The sequence below is a fragment of the Camelus dromedarius genome, chromosome 17 (genome assembly GCF_036321535.1).
Source record: "Camelus dromedarius isolate mCamDro1 chromosome 17, mCamDro1.pat, whole genome shotgun sequence".
Taxonomy (NCBI): domain Eukaryota; kingdom Metazoa; phylum Chordata; class Mammalia; order Artiodactyla; family Camelidae; genus Camelus; species Camelus dromedarius.
In genome coordinates this window covers 37,300,525-37,322,899 of record NC_087452.1, presented here as the reverse complement: position 1 = coordinate 37,322,899, position 22,375 = coordinate 37,300,525, and the positions used below count along the sequence as shown (strand labels likewise).

The following is a 22,375-nucleotide window of genomic DNA, read 5'->3' as shown; positions in this document are numbered from 1 at the left end:
GCACTGGGTAAAGAACTCAGAAGGGCTTACGTCAGTAGTGGAGAATGATAATCTTATAGGTGATCCAAAGAAAACCACTCCAAGGCATATCATAATTAAATTGCTCAAAACAGGTCAAAAAGAAAATTAGGAAAGCAGAGGGGAAAAGACATTATTCACAGAGGAAGAAGACAGAGGTTACAACAGATTTTTCATCAAATTCAATGCCACCTCTTTAAAGTACTGAAAAAAATATTGCCAACCTAGAATTCTAGGCCAGTCAATATATCAATCAAAAGTGAAGGCAAAACACATTTCTAGATATTAAAAAGCTAAAAGAATGAATCACTAACAGACCAGCACTGTAAAAAAATGTTAAAGTCTGTCCTTCAGGAAGAACAAAAATGACATCAGATGGAAATATGGATTTTTCCAACCTTGGTCTTACTGGCATTTAGGACTGGATAATTCCTTGTTGTGCAGGGCTGTCCTGTGCATTATAGGATATTTAGCAACATCAATGGCCTCTACCCGTTAGATTCCAGGATAGCTACCCCTGAGTTGTGACAAAAATATCTCAAGATATTGTACCCAGGGGAGAACCACTGCTTTGCAGATAACAGTATATCACTTCAAGGTAGCCTGATAAGGATATATACTATAAATCAAAAAATGATCACTAAAATAACAAAACAGAGTTGTAGTTAATCAAAAAGGAGATAAAATTGTATAGAACTACACACACACACAAATAAGTGCATGTAAAAGCAGTGAAATGTGAATAGGTTCTGTGGATTGAACCAATGTTAACATCTTGGTTTTGATACTATAATTATGACAGTTCGGGGAACTGGGTGAAAGGTTCAGGAATACATTGCATTTTTTTTATCTTCCTGTTACTTCCCCCAAAAATTTTTATAAAGGAACAAATGAGACTAAAATTGCAATTTAATTCCATCCTATACATTTTATCAACATATTTAATTATACATTTTCAAAAAGCTATTTGACTGATAGTGGGCAGTTTATAATATCTAAAATGCTTGGAAAAATTATTCCAGTAAATCAAAAAGAAGTAAATGAAGTTAGTTTCTTCAAATGCTATCATAATGTGTTAATAAACTATGCTTTATACACAAACAAAAAGGTCATTTCCTAATGAAAAGCGATCACTTCTTCAAGAGGACATAAAAATCTTAAATATTTATAAACCTAAAAACAGGTTCAAAATATATGAAGCCAAAACTGATAGAACTGTAAGGAGAAATAGACAAACTTGATTTCAATACTTCTCTCTCGATAAATGACAAATTATGTAAAGAGAAAAGAAAGAAGAATCAAGTAGTGCCACCAACCAACTTGACTTAACTGACACTTAAAAAAAGCACTCCAGGAGGGAGAGTATAGCTCAAGTGGTAGAGCCCGTGCTTAGCATGCAAGAGGTCCTGGGTTCAATCCCCAGTACCTCTTCTAAAAATAAATAAATAAAACTAATTACTGCTCCCCCTCCAAAAAAAAAAAAAAAAAAAACCATTCAGCAACAACAGAAAATACTATAATGGAATTAAATTAGAATCAGTAAGAGAAAGATCTCTGGAAATCTTCCAATATTTGAAATGAAATAACACAATTCTAAATAAAAAATTAAATAATTCTTTATTTCAAAGATGAAATTTAAAAGCATATTAGAAAGTTCTGAATTGACTCAGAAAATAAAAATATTAAAATTTATACAATATTGTTAAAGCAATATTTAGAGGGAAATTATAGCAGAATTTCTCTATATTAGAAAAGAAGGTTAGGAGATTAGAATAAGAAGAATGAATTAAAATCTAAGTAAGCAGAAGAAGTAATAAAGCCAGAGTGGAAAACTAGAAAACAGAAAACAAAAACAACAGAAAAAAATCAATGAAACCAAAAGTGGTTCTTTTAGAAAAATCAATAAAATTGATGAACTTCTAGCAAGATTGATCAGGATAAAGAGAAGAAACACAAAATTCCAGTGTCAAGATTGAAAGAGATGACACTAATTAGATGAGATTCTACACCAAATAAAGGGATAATTATTGTGATGGTTAATTTTATGTTGAACTTGACTAGGCTAAGGGTTGCCCAGACAGCTGACAAAACATTATTTCTGCGTGTGTCTGTGAGGTTGCTTTCAGAAGAGATTAGCATTCGAATCTGTAAACTCTGGGAGTTAGAAAGGGTTCTAACAGTTTGGTAGACTGGCTAAAACACGGACCAAAAGATGGCCCATTGTGAATGAATCAGAAATGCCTAACCTCCCTCAGTTTAATGCAGAGGCCCTAGAAAACAAACCTTTCACCACCACTCTGAGAAATAAATTTGCAAGGTGAGCCCTAGCATTCTTGAAGAGCCTCATACTTTCTCTTCTTTGTATGCCAGACCTTACAGTGGAAACTGCAGCCACTCAATTGGAAAACCTAAATGCAGTGGGAATAATTGGATCCCAGGGTAGCAAGGGCCAATCAGTGACACTCAGTCACAAAGGCAACTTCAGAAAATCAGAACAGTTGTTGGCTAGTTACACAGACTACTTGAGGTGAAATAGATAGGAAGCTACTAAACTCGTACTTGATCTGCATAAGCAGAGAAGTTCTAGGCCAAGTAAACAAAGTCAAGTTCACATCACAAAAACAGACAGTCACAGCTCCCCAATCCATTCCCTGACTGGAGCCAGTTTACAGACTCAGAACCCCTTGAAGGAAAGTGTTGGGCTGAGTCCTTTTCGAAGAAGGACCCTGGTACACTACTGGAAATTTATGCTGTTAGTCTTTCCCCCAGCTTCCTCAAAGAAACCTATGGCCTTTTACCAGGATAACTGTACACTGGGGAAAAGGAAATGATCAGAACTTTCAGGGACTAGTGGACACTGGCTATGAACTAACACTAATTCCAGAAGACCCAAAATGTCACTGTGGCCCGTCAGTCAGAGTAGGGGCTTATGGAGGTCAGGTAATCCAAGGGGGTTTAACTCAGGTCTGCCTCACAGTGGGTCCAGTGGGTCCTTGAACCCATCCTGCAGTTATTTCCTGAATGCATAATTGGAAAAGACAAATTTAGCAGCTGGCAAAATCCACAGGTTGGTTCCCTGACTTGTGGAGTAAGGGTTATTACAGTGGGAAAGGCCAAGTGGACCATTAGAATTACAATCTAGGAAAATACTAAGTCAAGAACAATAGTGCATTCCTGGAGGGATTGGACACATTAGTGCCACCATCAAAGATTTAAAAGATGCAGAGGTGGTGATTCCCAGCACATTCCAATTCAACTCTCCTGTTTGGCCTGTACCAAAGACAGATGGATTTTAGAGAATGACAGTGGATTATCAAAGATTAACCAGGTGGTGACTTCAATAGCAGCTGTTGTACCAGATGTGGTCCTATTCCAGGGTGATCAGCCAGCTACCTGGTGGCAGGTTGATTACATTGAATTCCATCATGAAAGGGGCAGTGTTTTGTCCTAATGGAATAGACACTCTGGATATGGGTTTGCCTTCCCTTCATGCAATGGACTTACAGAATGCTTTGTCTACACCTTGGTTTTCCACACAGCATTGCTTCTGATCAAGAAACTCACTTCACAGCAAAAGAAGTGTAGCAATGGACCATGCTCATGGAATTCACTGGTCTCACCATGTTCCCCACCATCCTGAAGCAGCTGGCTTGACAGAACAGTGTAATAGCCTTTTGAAGACTGAGTTACAGTACCAGCTAGGTGACCATACCTTGCAGAGCTGGGGCAAGGTTCTCCAGAAGACTGTAAATGCCCTGATTCAGTGTCCAGATATTGTGCTGTTTCTCCAATAGCCAGGATCCAGGGGTCCAGGAATTAAGAGGTGGAAATGGAAATGAAAATGGCACTGCATACCCATTAAGATGGCTAATATTAAAGAAAAACAGAGAAGTGTTGGTGAGGATGTGGAGAAATTGGAACCCTTGTACATTGTTGATGGGAATGTAAATTGGTACAGCTGCTGTGGAAAACAGTATAGGAGTTCCTCAAAAACTTACAAATAGAATTACCCTATGGTCCAGCAATTCCACTTCCGGGTATATACCCAGAAGAATGAAAGCAAGGTCTAAAAGAGATATTTGAACACTGATGTTCAAAGCAGCATTATTCACAATAGCTAAAATGTGGAAGCAACCTGACTATCAATCCACCAATGAATGGATAAGCAAAAGGTAGTAAATACAGTGGAATATTATTCAGTCTTAAAAAGGAAGAAAATTCTGATATATGCTACAACATGAATGAGCCTTGAGGACATTATGCCAGGTGAAATAAGCCAATCACAAAAAGACATACTGTATGATTCCCCTTATGTGAGTTACTTAGAGTAGGCAAAATCACAAAGACAGAAAATGTAAAGGTGGTTGACTAAGGATCCTCCCTTTTCCTTATTGCTGTATCATTCAGGAAGATGAGATGTGTTAATAAAACTCGCTAATCTGCATCTCTATGTAAAGTTCTATCTACTTAGAAGATAAAGACTTGGCTTCTGGATCCTCCTCTGAAACAAGATAATCAGTCTTCAATCCAGCTTGTAGATGGGTGTTCACAAAATCGGGCATCATGGAAGGATATAACCTATAACCTTGCCTGAATCTAAAAGGTGGATTGTAAGTATAGGATTCTCCAGAAGCAGAGCCTGAGATAAGGACTTAGGGGAAGATAGGTTATTTGGAAGGTGACCCCAACGAGCATCAGAGTGGGAGCAGGGAGAATAAGACAGAGAAGGATGAAAAGCCAGTAAGGGTGAGTCACTGAGTGATTTCACTGTGGGCAAATGAGGCTCAGTCTCACTTGGAGTCCCCTAAGGACCAACATAGAACATAGCTGAGAATTTTCCTGTCAAAGAATAAGAAGCTTGGGCGTTTATATACCAATTCTGTCATTCTTTCAGTGTTTCCCTTGGTGATATTATTTCACCTACTTCTTACAAGCTGTACCTCAGAGCTGGCTAAGCAGGCTTCTGAAGCTTCATGAAAGCCCTGAACAGAGTAGCCTGTTCTGGTGCACACTTAAGATGGGAGGCTGTCAGGATCGATAGAACCATTCATCTATAGTAGGAGAAAAATCACAGGTGGGTAGAGATGACTGTGGTATAGAGCACAAATGGCATATCCTTTAGTTACAGAAGCTGCTTTTAATACCTGACTCAAAGAATTTAGTGTCTAAAAATAACACCTTCAACCATGCAGTAACTAATTCCATTATTTTCCAATACCCAAAAGAAAAGTATTTGCATAATCTCTTGAACTGGGAAGGGCCTCAGTTACATTTTGTTCTGCTGCCCAGACTTCTAGCCACTGCTATGATGGAAGATTCTAGATTGACTTAAAAGTACATTTTTGGGCCTCTCCAAATCATAGATGTAAGGGCATCAATCAACATCATAGATAGGTATTGAGAAGAGGCTGAAGGTAAAGGACTGATAGTTTAAGATGGGGCTAAGACCTTAGAAGACTGGTAAACTAAAATAGAAATCCCAGTCTGAATGTTTTGTGTTTCTCATATTTCTATAAGGCCCTATTCTACCAGGGTTTTTTTTTTAAATGCAAATTGGTGTGTGATTGACCTGTGACAAAGGATCTGGTATAATTCTTCCCTTCTCAAAATGGAGGGTCAATTGTTCACTCCTGTTAAATCAAGATGATAAAATTAAATAGGAGAACCACAAAGATAAGACAGTGTGTTGATCTTGCTTCTAAGGAACAAAGTGGTACATAAGGTGAGGCAGCCTTAAGTGCACACCTGGTCCCTCTTACTTTTTAATGTCCTTTGCTTCCACACAAAAAGGGGATTGTACTCACAAATGTACCTGGATTTAAAAGCAGAAATTTGGGTTCCAGAGTCTGGGTCCCTAAAAGCTATGGAAATGATTGAAGGGATGTTTGAAAACTGCAATGTTGAGAATAGGACTAAACTAACCAAGTTTCCAAACTATTTATTGGCATTAAAGTATGGGCTTATTCAAAAGAATGTTTCAGAGTTGGAATGTTCTATGTTGAGGTGAACTTCTAATGCATCTGGACAGTTTAAGTGCATATAAACTGTTGTAGAAGAAAGAACAGAAAGAACAAGAATGTGGTTCCATTCTTGTCTGTCCCCCTAATTAACTGAATATACTGTATATCTCTAACAGACTCATTTAATTCTTAGTTTATTCACCTGTGGGAATTCTGTATGCTAGGAATGTGTGAGTGTATGTAAAACAGAGGCTACATGTTGTATTCCACCACTGTCCCAGCTCTCTGGGCCACTTTAAAGAGATTCCATATAGTTATATCTTTGTCAAAGGTGGGATGTTCCTTTTCTACCACCATCACTGCACAAGGTGACAAAGTCTTTCATCTTGGGATGAGGGTGAGGAGGCTTCATGTTCCTTGACTGTCAGATGAGCACCAGGCTGAATCTCAGGGCACAAACTGCATTGTAAAACTGGGCTCTAGATTGGCAATTGGTGGTCCTCACCAGCTGACAGCTCTGTGGTTACATGCTTCCAGACCACTGCGTGGTAGGGGTGTGGATGATTAGAGGCTCACTGGTCAGTCATCCACAACCCAATTGGTCATTTTCACTCCTTTCATTCCTTTCTTCTTCCCCAGCAGAAACACTTGCTCAGCAAGCATGTCTTTCCATCTCCCAAAGGCAAACTGACCTGATGGTATATTCTTTATACCCTTTGTTTCTGGTCTCATAGTGAATAGCCTGTACTTGGGTAGGCAGGGGCCTCAAGTTACAGGTAAAATAATTAAGTGTGGGTGGAGCACAGGCCACTTGATTACTTTTTTGAAATCTTCCATTCATGCTTTGAGACCCATAAATTACTATCTCGTGGTTCTCCTCCTACTTGGTTGGCTGCTGCTTCTAAATCTCCTTTGTTGGGTCCTTACCCTCTTTCTTCTTAGCATGACACATTTTATATTTGTCTTCTGTTGGCCCCCACTAGAAATGTAAGTTTCTAGGTACTTTACCTCTTCACTTATGTCCCTAGTGCCTACGACAGTGTCTAGCACACAGTTAATACTCAGTTAATAGTTGTTGAATGAATGAAGGAGTAGAGGCTGAAATGTTTAAGCAAGTGTTCAGTGAAAGCCAGGAGAGAACATATAAACAGAGTAACACCTTGCTCATTCAACAGACATTCATCTAGCATCTAGTATGGCTCCAGCTTTGTGCTAGGTGCTGAGTGTATGTGGGATCTATGCAGACATGGCTCTTGACTCCTTCTGGTCTGTCTCATATATGGGGTGACAATTCCAGAAGTCCAAACCTAAAAGATTGAGGACCAAAGAGAGAATCAGAGTTCACGTTTCCTTTACACAGACCAAACTTTACCCAGGGTGATGGACAACTGCAACGACCTTCTCCGTCCAGGGAGGCAGTGTCTCCCTCATCTGCACAGGACCTTGCAATTTCAGCTAGATTGATACCTGACACCAGAGCTCCTCATCATTTGGGTAAGAGACACACCGACATTAAGCGAATTCACCAGGGAGTCATTTATAAGCCATGTTATTTACTGTGAGACCTGGCACTAGGGTGAAGAATAGATGGGAAAAGTCACCCACGAAGTCATTCAGACTTTGGAGAAATTACTACCAACCTCAGTTGTAATGCAAACTAAAACAGAAAGGTTCAATTCCTTCAGGAGGCAACAAGCGTCCTGAGGGCCTGTGCTGTGTCATTCACCTCTGCATACTTGGGGTCTGCAATACATTCACCCCCGACTCTTTCGATGGGAGGAACGAACACCCAAGGACCCAGGAGCTCGGCCCTTCCTCGCCGGCACCGGGTAAAGCTAGGAACCATAGAGATGTGCGTTCCTAGAGGGCCAGGACTGGGAGAGGGCTGAGCGACCGGAAGTCGCGCTACCGCAGGTCAGCCATTATTCTGGGCCTCGGCTGCCGTCGCGACCAGTTCTCGTGTCATCTCCCGGCGTCCCGGCGCCGAGGCGGCAGTCCCCAAAGCCGGAGCCGCCGCGGGAGCCCCCGGTGAGCGGCGTGGGCTCGGGTCGGGTTGGCATGCGTGGAGGGCGGCCCGGGGTGCGGCTTGAGCTCGCCAGGGCGGCCCACCTCTCGCCGGCCCCTCCCCGGCCCTGACCCCCAGCAGGTCCCTCCTCAGCTCGGTGTTGAGGTGAATGCCATGGCCGAGGCTTGGGGAAGGTATTGAAGATAGCGCCCCTGAGTCTGTGTGTCTGTGGACCGGTCCTCACGTCAATAGAATGTACTGCCCCTTGGAGGACAGTGCCCTCAGTAGCCGGGGTCCCCAGCTCGGCCTTTCCGTTCTTAATCTTCTCTGACACTGATGTTGAGACACAGCTTGGGACACCCCCTGGAGCCGGGGCTCCCAGACTTCTGGGAGCTTTTTTTTTTTTTTTCCCTTCCTTTGAGGGATGGACCAATTCCCCATCTTTTAATTTTGTAATATAATGGTATTTAAAAAGCAAACCAGGACCACCCATACCACCATTGCTTCAAAGAATATATTTTCACACTTTAAGTGCTAAGACCATAAATTCAGAGTAAATGCCGTCTTTTGCAAAAAAGGCCATTGACAACCTTTCAGTGACTATGTATGATGGTTGTTACTATTTTCATTTTACAGGTTACCAGAACCAAATTAAAGCTTTATAATGAACTATTATTTGGAAACCATTGCTTTAGAGTAGTTGTTTGGGTTTTCTTAGATGCAGTTATATTGGAGTTTTTGAATCCCTGAGTTCAGAATTTGCACCCACAACTGATCTAGTTGAGTGACCTTGAGTGAATCACTTAGCTTCTCTGAAGCTTCTTTTGTTCTTTTTAACTGTGACTCTCAAACCTGTTGTAAGAAGCAAACAAAATGTATGTTTAGGATTTTGTTATTTGTATCTGTTAATAATATAAGAGTAAATAGAATTCAGGTAATTTACTATAGAAAATTATTTAGAAATCCTTTTCCCCCCAGGTTTTTTTGTTTGTTTGTTTGTTTATTTATAGACTTTATTTTTTTAGAGCAGTTTTAGGTTCACAGGAAAATTGAGCAGAATATACAGAGATGTCCCATGAACTCCCTGCCCCCACTCTTGCATAGCCTCCCCCACCATCAACGTACCCCACGAGTGGTACATTTGTTGCAGTTGGTGAACCTATATCAACACATTATTATCACCCAAAGTCCATAGGTTACATAAGGGTTTGCTTTCTGTGTTTGTACATTCTATGGGTTTGGACAGATATATAATGATAGATGTAATGTATCCACCATTTTAATATACAGCATAGTTTCACTGCCCTAAAAATCCTCTGTGTTCTTCCTGGCCGTCCTGCCCTCCTCCAGCCCCTGGCAACCGCTGATCATTTCACTGTCTCCGTGGTTTTGCCTTTTCCATAATGCAATATAGTTGGAATTGTACAGTATATTGGATTTTCAGATAGATTTCTTTCACTTAGTAACATGTACTTAAGTTTCCTTCATATTTTTTCATGGCTTGATAGCTAATTTTTCTTTAGTGCTGAATAATATTCCATTGCCTGGATGTTCTACAGTTTATCCATCCACCTATTGAAGGACATCTTGGTTGCTTCTAGGTGTTGGCAATTATAAATAAAGTTGCTATAAACATCTATGTACAGGCTTTTGTGTGAACATGTCTTCACCTCTGTTGGATGAATAGCAAGGAGCATAATTGTTAAAATTTATGGTAAGATTATATTTAGTTTCATAAGGTACTACCGAACTGTCTTCCATAGCGAATCTTCGTTTTGCATTCCCACCAGCAATAAATGAGAGTTCCTGTTGCTCCACATCTTCACCAGCACTTGGTGTTGCCAGTGTTCTGGATTTTGGCCATTCTAATAGTATGTAATGGTATCTGGTTGTTTTCATTTGCATTTGCCTGATAACATGTGATGTGGACTGCATTTTCATGCAGTTATTTGGAATCTGTATAACTTCTTTGGTGAGTTGTGTGTTTAGGTTTTTGGGCCATATTTTAATTGAGTTGTTTGTTTTCTTATTGTTGAATTTTAAGAGTTCTTTGTATAAAATATATAAAGGATAATAGTCCTTTATCAGATATGTGTGTCTTTTGCAAATATTTTCTCTCAGGCTGTAGCTTGTCTTCTCATTCTTGACATTGCCTTTTGCAGAGCAGAGTTTTTAAATTTTAATGAAGTCCAGCTTATTATTTCTTGCATGGACCATGCCTTTTGTTTGTATCTAAAAAGCTATCACTATACCCAAGGTCATCTAGGTTTTTTTTCCTAGGTTATCTTCTAGGAGTTTTATAGTTTTGCATTTTACATTTAGGTCAATGATCCATTTTGAGTTAATTTTTGTGAAAGGTGTAATGTCTATCTAGATTGATTTCTTGCACGTGAAAGTATGGTTGAACCAGCACCACTTGTGGAAAAGACTGTGTTTTCTTCATTGTATTGCCTTGACTCTCATGTGGGCCTATTTCTGGGCTCTCTATTCTGTTCCATTGATTTGTCTACTCTTTTGCCAATACCACACTTTCTTGATCACTGTAGCTTTATACTAAGTGTTGATGTGAGGTAGTGTCAGTCCCTCAACTTTGTTCTTCTCCTTCAATATTGTGTTAGTTATTCTGGGTCTTTTGCCTTTCTATATGAACTTTAGAATCAGTTTGTCAATATCCACAAAATAACTTGCTGAGATTTTGATTGTTGTTGCATTGAATCTATAGATAAAGTTGAGGAGAACTGGTACTTTGACAATATTGAGTCTTCTTATCTGTGAACATGGGATGGAAATCCTTTTTTTAAAATTCCTTTCCATCACCCCCAGATCAGTTACCAAAGAACCAATCAGAACCGTTTTTCTCAGTTGTTCTATCCTTACTGCTGTTTAATGTAGAACTTAATTATGTGTTTAGACTCTAAATTTCCCCCAATATCTGAAAGTAGAGTGTTCTTATGAAACCTTTCATAAGCTGAAATTGCATAAAGCAAAGAAACAATTACCTTCGGACATGTCTTGCTAACAGATGCACAGAATAAAACTAGATTTATGCTCCCAGATGCTCACAGACACAGTTTGAAGCTCTGGTGGCTTGTTGCTGAGACGCTGAGGGTAGTTTCCAGGGAAGGAGCTTAGCAGCACCACTCTCACTGCTTGGGATACGTGCTGCCTCTATAACAGCTCCCTGCAAAACAAACGCTGAACTCTATTTTAACTTTTTGACTTTTTTTGTAAAAGCGAACATCCTCTTTGGATTTCTTTTGGTTAGTGAAAACAGGTACTAATATATAGGTTTTGCATAAAAGCAAACTGACATAAAGTGAACTTTCAGAAAGTGGAGGATAACAGTACCTTTAGGCCCAATAATTTTTTTTTCTGGAATTTTCCTTGGAGATATAAGCAGAGACCAAAAATTCATAAGCAAGGATGGTCACTGAAGCTTAATTTATAATATGGGAAAGCTATAAATAAATGTCTAACAGTAGGGGACTACTTAAGTATGAGTGGGTTCATATACTCTTAAAAGTGGTGATGAAGAATATTTGATATTATGATCACAACATAATGTGTGTGAAAAGCAAATTATAAAGCAGTACATTTGGATCCAATCTTGTGATCCAGATAGGTGCATAGAGAAAGGACTGGAAGAACAATAACAATGATTATTCTCTGGTTTTTATGTGTTTTGTGGTTTTACAGATTTTCTGCTCTGTAATAGGAAAAATAAATGTCATTCTGAAAAACAAGATTTCAAGAGAGCAGAAGCCTAAGTTCTGTGTAATAAAACCTTATTCAAATTTATCCAAATATTTGGATTAACAGAATGAACACTTTTCAGACCATCTAAAGTATGTACAGTAAAGCTACACAGAACTTATGTAGCCTCTGTCAGTTGAGAAGTTGCTGGGATTTTATCTCAGGTGTATTAGGAATAAAACATGATTGCTTTTTGATTCTGTGGATCATAGGAAAGAGTGCTAGTTACAGAAGGATAATGATTAACATGAGTCCATATACCAGACATTGTTCAAAAACCTGAAATGTATTTCACATCACATTTTTCCAGCAAGTCTATGAAGTAGGAACTGTTGTTACTACCCCTATTTTACAGATTAAGAAACTGAGACTTAGAAGTAAGGTAACTTGTTCAGGGTCACACAGAAATAGCCAGGATGCCCATTGTTAGGATGGTAAATAAAGGATTTATTGTAATTAGGTGGAGACGGCACTGTGAATAAAGACCAAAGGAATTTCATGCCTTTGGTATCAGCAGTGGTCTGGGTGACATGAACATCAGGGTCCCTAGTCTTGCGAAGGGGCTTCGGTCAGAGGAGGCACTGCCCAGAGCCCAGAACCTGGCATTCAGGGAGGTTCTCTTCATTACTGGGGGCTAACTGGGCTCTGGAAAACCTGGTTGTTTCTCTGGGTTAACTTTAACAATGATTTCTTGAAGTCTTGTAGATGGTGTTCTCCAAGCTCTAAGGAAGAAGTCAAGCAAGGATCGAGGGGCCCTGGAGAGGAGACTTTCTTAAATGACAACAATGACAAGAGACAGTTGGTCCCACAGTGCTCTGAGACAAGAGGGCCTTGTTAAAGGGAAGGATGATACTTGGAAATGGGGAACCAGCTTCCAAGGGAGCAGCTCTTCTGTTTGGGAGACCTCCCACCTGCACTTTAGACAGTTACGTTACCATGAGACATCTGGACCCCAGGAGGCACTGAGCCGACTCAGGGAGCTCTGTCGCCGGTGGCTGAGACCAGAAGCACGCACCAAGGCCCAGATCCTGGAGCTGCTGGTGCTGGAGCAGTTCCTGAGCATCCTGCCTGGAGAGATACGGACCTGGGTGCAGATCCATCGCCCCGGGAGTGGTGAGGAGGCTGTGGCCCTGGTAGAGGAGCTGCAGAAAGACCTTGATGGGCCAGCACTAAAAGTGAGAAAAGGGGAGGGGAAAGAGTTTGGGGTGGAAGGAGGGAGGCAATTGAAGCAGGACAGGCTGGGATAGAGGATGATCCTGTGATTTTCATCAACAGCTAATAACTCATTAGCAACAGTAATACTAATTAAAGCAGGTTTGTGAACTGTTCAGACATAGAGTATCTTTGCAGAGAAATGGATTAATAATTGGGGTCTTTGGGCCAATTCAGATTCAACACAAAGGCATTGACTCTGCTTTGTCTCCCTGGGTGATGCTTGCTAATGCTGAGTTTGGTTCAGGAACCTAAAGAACGTAATGTAAGTGTTCCTCTAAACGGAAGCATGTGTATATTTTGTGTAAGTCTGTTTAGGGTGATGTTGTAAGCCTGAAGTTTATAAGTCTGTGGGAGAGCAGGAATGAAGCTTTCTAGATCTGGAAAGACCTTCCCCACCCCGCCCCCATGTGTGCCCCTACTGGGGATTCTGTGAGCCAAGGGATTGGGTTCAGATATTTGCCTCTGATAAGATTTTATATCCTTGGCTATTAAATTAGGATCTTAATATAGTTTCTAGTGTTTTAGGTCTCTTTCTGTCAATCTAGAGACCAGTAGAAACATTTCTATGTAAAAAGTCTAAAATATAACTTAAACTTGGTGGGGAGGGTATAATTCAGTGGCCAAGTGCATGCCTCGCATGCATGAGTTCCTATGTTCAATCCCCAGAACCTCCATTAAAAAAGTAAATAAACCTAAATAAATAAATAAGCCTATTACCTCCCCCACCCCCCCCAAAAAAAGTTAAAAAAAAATAAACTTGGGAGCAGCACCAAGGATGGGCTTGATTTAAGCATAAAATGAAGAATTTTCGAGCTATGTATTTCAGTCCTTATCAGTAATCCATCTTTCTCATTTGAAAGATAAGAAAACAGAGGCAGAAAAAGGTTCACTGCATTGCCTTAGGTGAGGCATCTAGCTAGCAGCACAACCACATGTCTGGACTTCTACTCTAGTGTTCCTTCTATTGGAGCAGGAAGGGTTATGTAAAGGGGTGAATTAGTAGAAGACTATATTGAACCCAGGTTTTATCTAAAACACAGTCTGAAGCTAAAACCCATTCTCTTAATTGCTTGTTGCTTCCCATTCCCTCCTTAACCCACACCCAGGTCTGTTTCTAGCCCTCTGTTCGGGCTCCTCTGTGAGAGGTCACCAGTGCCATGAGTGGGGCTAGAGGGCAGCACCACTGTTCTCAAGGCAAAGCTTTACTGCTGTTTGATGCTCCATACTTGAGATGGGTCACTCTCATCTCACAGTTCTAGATTATGGGCAAAAAGAGGTCCATGGTGGTTAGGTGAGTCCATTTTCTGGAGGTACAGAAAGAACCAGTTATTTTGTTCTGCTTGTCCCCAGGTTCCAGTCCTTGTCCAGGACCAGGACACTGCCCAGGAGGGGATGAGCACTCCAGGAATAGCACTTCATACACCCACTGGCAGCCACATATCAGCTGAAATTTGCTCAAATCCTCTTACTGACCCAGTGGTGTTCAGCTTGCTCCAGGATCCTCAGCATGGTACTTACTCAGTGGCTCTGGCTTTGGACTTTCTCAGGACTCTTACCAAGGCTCATCCCCCTACTCCTGTTAGTTGCTTCCTCTCCTGCCCTTAAATGAATCCCTTATGGTATCAAGCTCTTTCCTGTTCTCCCTTTTATCCTTCCCTGGGTCCTTCTGACCTTTTCTGCATTCTTATTGCAACTCCTTGTGCTATTCCAGCCCTGCACATGGGGATCAGAAAAGATTTGTAGGTCATTTTGTAGCCATCATTGCCTACTTCTGGGAGTCCTGGGCCTTTTTGAATTCCTGGCTTACATAAGGTAAGGATATAGGCCTTGGAGTCGTGGGCAGGAACAACAGTAATCTCATATGCAACTTTTCCTCCTCCTTCAGATTCTCCTGCCCCTGAAGCTTCTACCCTTTCCCAGGAAGAGAACCCAAGAAATCAGTTAATGGCTCTGATGCTCCTGACAGCCCAGCCTCAGGTAAAGTTTGCATCCTCTTTTCTTGCTAAGGCTCTGTCTGCACTACCTAATTGTGGCTGCAGTATATCCTCTCTCATCCTAGTGCTTAGGCGTCCAGTTAGTTCCCACTTCTAAGTCAAGGGCCATGCTACTGAAAGGCAGACTTCATGTAGGGTCTCCTTATGTCTCCCTGAAAGCCCTTGCCCACCTCAAGGCCTGACAACGTGTCTTTTCCCGGGAAGTGAAAGGGACCTTTCCGTAGGGGAGCTCTTGGGCATGGGTAATCTCACACATACCTTTTATTTCAGGAATTGGTGATGTTTGAGGAGGTATCAGTGTGCTTTACTTCGGAGGAATGGGCCTGCCTGGGCCCAATTCAGAGGGCCTTGTACTGGGATGTAATGCTGGAGAATTATGGAAATGTGACTTCCTTAGGTAAAGACCCTTTCTCCCCATAATTGTTACCTTGATTCCATCAGCTTTTGTTTGTTTTTTTAATTATGAAAGTAGTATATCTTATTTTGGAAAACACAGAATATTAGAATAAAAAAGCTTTTTAAAACCCACTATTTGCAAACAAACTACTATCAAAATTTTGATATATTACCTTTCTGGCTTTTTCTCTGTTTTGAGATTTTTCTTACATTGTTTTAAGAGGGTGTGTGTGTATGTGTACAGTTTTATAGCTTGCTTTCTTTGCATTTGCCTCACTCTCGTATTATTACAAATTGTTTGCAAGTATTATCTGTATTGGCTATATAATTTGTCATAATTTAGTTAGCCACTTCCTTTTTTAAATAATTGCCATAATAATCATCTATCTAACCCTGTGCCTTAGGGGTGTTTTTTTTTTCTTTCCTCATTTTTTAGAAATAGAATTGCTAGGCCTAAGAGATTGTTTTAAGACTTGCTTCGTACTGCCACATTGCTGTGCCTAGTGATCTCAGTCCTCTCTGCTCTTACCAGCTGTACATAATGCTCCTTTGGCTCTGCCTCCACTGATACTGAGTAATCTCATTCTTTTAAATTGTTGCTAATATAATTTTTAAGTTATAGTATCTATTTTCAAGTAGATTTCTTTGATTAGTAATAAAAGTACTTTTTAAAAAAACCATTATACTTCCAACAAACAAAACACCTACTATGTAATAATGCCAGCTGTAGAAGTGATGTGATTCTACCCTTAAGTAGCATGATTTGGGAGATGAACATAAAAAGAATAAACAAAGCAGAGTGAAATAATTGGTACTGGAGTGGCATAAGCCTCTTGAGATGGAAATGGAGAGAACAAAGCATCTGTACCATCCCCGGGGATTAGGAAAGGCCATGAGGGAGCTAGCTTTGTGTCAGCCCTGAAGGGAAAAGTAGGATTTTGTTTCAATGTTGAATACTGAGGAATCAGCTATTAGACTAACTTGGGCTGAAATACCGATTTATAGTATTAGCTTAAATGGCTGCATAGTATTCCATTGTCTGAGTATCATGCTTTACATGTACAGCTTGTTGAGACTGAACTTCTGTTCAGAAACATTACATGTCATCCCATTTGTTCTTGCTGCCTTTGTTACAGGCCTGTTTTAAAGTTGCATTCACATAGATCTTGCATATTTCTAATTCATTGTTTTTTTTGGAATAGGAATCTTTTCTGATATTTTCTAATTGATTATTATTTGCATATATGACAATATTGAATTTTTGTATGTTAATTTTGTACCCAGAAACCTTGGTAAATTTTTGTATTGTTCATAGTAACTAATACTGTATATTTTTACATTTATGAAAATACATCTTTTAGTATCTGAGCTGTGGTGTGGTGGGTCAAACATATTGTAGATTTTATATTTTTGTACATGTTACCAAACTGCTTTCTATCAGTGATGTACCAATTTACACTTCCACAAAGAGAGCACAAGAGGGCCCATTTCCCCTGTATGTTTATGATTTGGTCAGTGTTTTAAATGTTTGCTAGCTAGATGGAGAATATTATCTTTTGTTTATTTTTCCTTCATTTATTTGATTATTAGTGTGATTCAAGTCTTTTCACATGTTTAGTGGTCATTTTATTCTTATATTCTTCTTACATATTTCTTTATTCAAACCACTAATCCTTTGTCAAATGCTGCACGTTTTCCCATTTGTTTGCCTTTCACTGTTATTTATGAATTGTCGTTTTTTAAGCCTTAGAAAGTCTTTAATGTAGTCAAATAGCAGTATTTTCCTTTATGGTCTCCTTCTCCATAAAATATTTTTTTTAAATCTCCTACATTTTCTTCAGATATTTTTATTGTTTCATTTTTACATTTAAGCTTTAATACATCTAAAATTTATCCTGATATACAGAGTGACATAGGAATCCAGTTTGTTTGTTTGCTTCTTTTTTAACCCAAGTGGCTTTCAGTAGTTCTAATGCTATTTACTCAATTATCCTTTTTTTTTTAAGAATTTTAAAACATGCTTTATGTGTTAATTGATTAATTTTATGAACAACACTCACCATGGATCCATACCTCATGCTACAAGCCAAATAGGTTCCAGGTGGGTCTAAGAGTTAAACTTTAAAAGTAAGAAGAAAATGGTATTCCTTATTTATTATAGCTCTTTGAGGAAAGAGAAGTTTCCTTAACAAGTAAGATATACTCTAACTACAGTGTTGTTGGGGCTTTGGGCAAATACCAAGTTGTTTATGCCCTTTGACCTAATAATTCTGATTTGAGGAATATATCTTAAGGAAATGGTTCAGAAAGAGGGAAAATAAATATGTCTAAAGTTAGTCCCAGCAAGGTATTTATAATGGTTAAAAGTTGAATACAATTAAATTCCCCAAGATAGAGAGAATGCTACATAGACCGTGGTGTTTTGACTTAGGGGTAGACTGTGACACTATTAAATATGCCCGTTTTGTGCACTCAGTTTCCATGCATTGATAAGCTGGTAGAAAAGCAATCTCCCAGATGGCTTATCCATTTTATGGATAGGTCACATTTTGTTGATCCATTCATCAATTGATGGACATTTAGTTTACTTCCACCTTTGGGCTTTTATTTAATTTATTTTTTGTTGTTGAAAACTTTTATTTTTTTTTTTATTGACATATAGTCAGTTTATAATGTTGTGTCAGTTTCTGGTGTACAGCATAATATTTCAGTCATGCACATACATACGTATATTTGTTTTCATTTTCTTTTTCATTATAGGTTACTACAAGATATTAAATAAAGTCCCCTGTGCTATACAGAAGAAACTTATTGTTTATCTATTTTGTATATAGTAGTTAGTATCTGCAAATCTCAAACTCCCAGTTTATCCCTTCCCACTCCCTTTCCCCATGGTAAACTTTTGGGCTATTATGAATAATGCTACTGTGAGCATTTGTGTACAAGTTTTTGTGTGTATGTATGTTTTCATTTCTCTTGGATATATACCTTAGAGTGGAATCCCATGTTTTTTCTCTCTGTTTAGGTAGAAGAATAGTGTTTTTATACTCAAATAGAAGATAATGTTACTATTATTTATATAATTTTGCTTATTAGATAATTTGGGGGAACTAGTTTATAATTTTTCTCATATTTGGATGGTGAAAATAAGTTTCCAAAACATTTGAAATGTATATAATTTCATATTTTTAAAATGTTTGAGAATGTTGGAGTAGAAAGGAGGTTAAATAGTTTAGCCTCATTATTTTATAGATGTTTTCATAGTTTTTAGTGTCTCTATATTTTTTCTTTTCATTCTATGTTTATTCTCTTTTATGTCTAATTAAGTGAGGGAGTCTAACCCAGACCTGATATTTTGTGAAATGAATTTTAAAATTTCCATTTCTCAATTTTTAAAGGAATAATGGGAGATATATATAAATTCTAAGCAGTAAGTTGCTTTTTAGTGTTTTTTTTTTCTGTAGGTTAACTGCTTTCGAGTAATTAAAAAGTGTTTATGCACTTGACTCTTCAAAAATTAACGATTGCTTTCAGAGTTTTGGGGTGTATTTTCTTTCTTTTGGAGTCCCCATCTTCCTAGCATGAAGAAAATAAAAAGACAGTTCTTTATAAGTGAAATGGTTCTATTCCACCCAACTTCTTGAGACTCAGATGTGAACCACCTACAGAAGATCACATGTTCTTTCTCTGGGTCTTCCTTACATTTGTTTTTCAACATCCTTTGTATTTTTCCACCTGCTCCCTGAAGGCAAACAGCTTAGAAGTATCTCAGAATGAATTCTGTGTTAATCCATTTACAACATTCTGTCAGTGTAGCCTTCTGCTTTGTACCTTCATTTAATGAAAAGTCTCTTTTTTTTGTATGCATATAACAGTATCCTTTTAGCTTGTTTTAGAGTCATTTGAAGATCTTATTCTCACTAATGGTAACATTCACGTTTTTAATTCCTTTTACCAGAATGGGAGACCATGACTGAGAATGAGGAGGTGACATCAAAGTCAAGCATATCTCAAAGAGCAGATTCTCATAAAGGAACATCAAAAAGACTTCAAGGAGGTGTTCCCAAGGTTCTTGACTTTGAGGAAGATTGTGAATGGCAGGTTTTGGCAAGTCAGTGGGGAAATGAAACAAGGGAAAGAAATACACCGAAGAAAGTTTCCCTGTGTGAACAAGACAAGAAGAAAAGGACTCTACCAGAAAGACGGAACCAAAAGTGGAAGGAATTTGGAGAGAGCTTGACTTTAGATTCTGCTCTTTCTGAAAGTTTAGTAGGCACTGAAGGAAAGAAGTTAAATAAATGTGATATATGTTGTAAGCATTTCAATAAAATCTCCCATCTTATAAACCATCGGAGAATCCACACTGGGGAGAAGCCTCATAAGTGTAAAGAGTGTGGAAAAGGCTTTACTCAGCGCTCAAGCCTTCTAATGCATTTACGGAACCATTCTGGAGAGAAGCCTTATAAATGTAACGAATGTGGGAAAGCCTTCTCTCAAAGTGCTTACCTTCTAAACCATCAGAGAATCCACACAGGGGAGAAACCCTATAAATGTAAGGAGTGTGGAAAGGGCTTCTATAGGCATTCAGGCCTTATTATACATCTAAGGCGCCATTCTGGGGAGAGACCTTATAAATGTAATGAGTGTGGGAAGGTTTTCTCTCAAAATGCTTACCTCATTGACCACCAGAGGCTCCATAAAGGAGAAGAACCTTATAAATGTAACAAGTGTCAGAAAGCTTTCATTCTGAAGAAGAGCCTCATTCTGCACCAAAGAATTCACTCTGGGGAAAAGCCTTATAAATGTGACGAGTGCGGAAAAACCTTTGCCCAGACCACTTACCTTGTTGACCATCAGCGGCTCCACAGTGCAGAGAACCCGTATAAATGCAAAGAATGTGGGAAAGTTTTCATTCGAAGCAAAAGCCTCCTCTTACACCAGAGAGTTCACACAGAAAAGAAGACCTTTGGTTGTAAAAAGTGTGGGAAGATTTTTACTTGTAAGTCAAACCTCATCGACCACAAGAGGATGCACAGCAGAGAGAAGCCTTACAAGTGTACTGAGTGCGGGAAAGCCTTCACCCAGAGTGCTTACCTTTTTGACCATCAGAGACTCCACAATGGCGAGAAGCCCTACGAATGTAATGAATGTGGGAAAGTTTTCATTCTGAAAAAGAGCCTTATTTTACATCAGAGGTTCCACACTGGAGAGAATCTCTACGAATGTAAAGACTGTGGCAAGGTGTTTGGTTCTAACAGAAACCTCATTGACCACGAGAGACTCCACAATGGGGAGAAGCCCTATGAATGTCGAGAGTGTGGAAAAACCTTCATTATGAGCAAAAGTTTCATGGTCCATCAGAAGCTCCATACACAGGAGAAAGCCTACAAATGTGAGGACTGTGGGAAGGCTTTCAGTTACAATTCAAGCCTGCTCGTTCATAGGAGAATCCACACCGGGGAAAAGCCCTTTGAATGCAGTGAGTGTGGAAGAGCTTTCAGTTCTAACAGAAACCTCATTGAACATAAGAGAATCCACAGTGGTGAGAAACCCTATGAATGTAATGAGTGTGGCAAATGCTTCATCCTGAAGAAAAGCCTCATTGGACATCAGAGGATTCACACAAGGGAAAAGTCTTACAAATGCAATGACTGTGGTAAGGTCTTCAGCTACCGCTCAAACCTTACAGCCCATCAGAGAATCCACACTGGTGAGAAGCCCTATGCATGTAATGAGTGTGGGAAAGGCTTTACTTACAACAGAAATCTTATTGAACATCAAAGAATTCACAGTGGGGAAAAAACCTATGAATGTCATATATGTAGAAAAGTCCTTACCTCTAGTAGAAATCTTATGGTGCATCAAAGAATCCATACTGGAGAGAAACCTTATAAATGTAATGAGTGTGGGAAAGACTTCAGTCAGAATAAAAACCTTGTTGTACATCAGAGAATGCACACTGGGGAAAAACCATATGAGTGTGAGAAGTGTAGAAAATCTTTTACTTCTAAGAGGAATTTAGTTGGCCACCAGAGAATCCACACAGGGGAGAAACCATATGGGTGTAATGATTGTAGTAAAGTTTTTAGGCAAAGAAAAAACCTAACTGTACATCAGAAAATTCATACAGATGAAAAAAACTGTGAATGTGATGAGTCTGAAAAAGAATTCTCTCAGACTTCAAACCTTCATCTTCAACAGAAAATCCATTCTGTGGAGGAATTCTCTTGGCTTCAAAATGCCAATGAATCCAAGATAGAGATTCAGAAAATCTAATATTATATGCAAAATGGAATAGAATTCCTGCCTCTTTAAGTAACTGTTGGATGAATGGTAGCATATGGTTTTTATAAGGGAAAAGAATCATGATTGGCCCTTTTATAGACAAGTATGTTGCATGAGGAAGAAAGTTAATCTAGACATTCAAGACTACAGAAACATAAGCCAAATTCTAATTAAAAGATACTCTGCTCCAGACCATTTGTTGTGACCCTAGAAAAGGACTTTGGGGCAATTGAAGATTCTGAAGAAATTGGGTTCTGTCTTATAAGATGTAATGATGTCATTGTAAATGATAGCAAAAATATCTTTGTATTAAAAAGTGGACATTTTTGAAAAGATAGATTTGTACATTTTAAAGATAGTATCACTGGTACAGAAACTGCATAGACAGTATGATTAAGACATATCAAACATGGAGTTGGGTGGGCAAGAGTCTGCTGCTTGAGGACAACTTAAGAAGAACACTGGATTTGGAATTAGAAAACCTAGGTTTGGGCCCTGGCTCTCATTCTAGCTCGGTGATGGTAAGTCAGCCTCTATGTCTCAGTTTCTCTGTCAGTCAAATATTGGCATAATGCCTACCTCATATGGTGGTTGTGAGGATTGAGTGAGAGGATCATTGTCAAAGTACTTTATGAAATAATTTAATTGTCAATAAAGTTGGATAAGAGGTATGGTCAAAGTTCAGAACATGGCATAATGTGTTTGTACATTAAGTTAGTATTAGGACTTTGTGAACCTCAAAAGATGCA

At 39.1% G+C, this 22,375-nt stretch overlaps 1 protein-coding gene across 2 annotated transcripts; it reads left to right on the top strand.

Moving 5' to 3' along the window:
• The first annotated feature begins 7,896 nt into the window (after positions 1-7,896).
• ZNF197 (zinc finger protein 197) lies at positions 7,897-22,313 on the top strand. Of its 2 annotated transcripts, none has more exons than XM_031470123.2 (6): positions 7,897-8,006; positions 12,434-12,911; positions 14,302-14,461; positions 14,837-14,928; positions 15,216-15,342; positions 19,300-22,313. In XM_031470123.2, exons 2-6 carry the CDS (start codon positions 12,513-12,515, stop codon positions 21,615-21,617), a joined length of 3,096 nt encoding a protein of 1,031 aa, XP_031325983.2. In that variant the 5' UTR covers positions 7,897-8,006; positions 12,434-12,512; the 3' UTR covers positions 21,618-22,313. The 2 variants fall into 2 exon arrangements, with proteins under 2 accessions (XP_031325983.2, XP_031325984.2); XM_031470124.2 differs by lacking the exon at positions 7,897-8,006 and adding an exon at positions 8,071-8,177.
• The last annotated feature ends 62 nt before the right edge of the window (positions 22,314-22,375 follow it).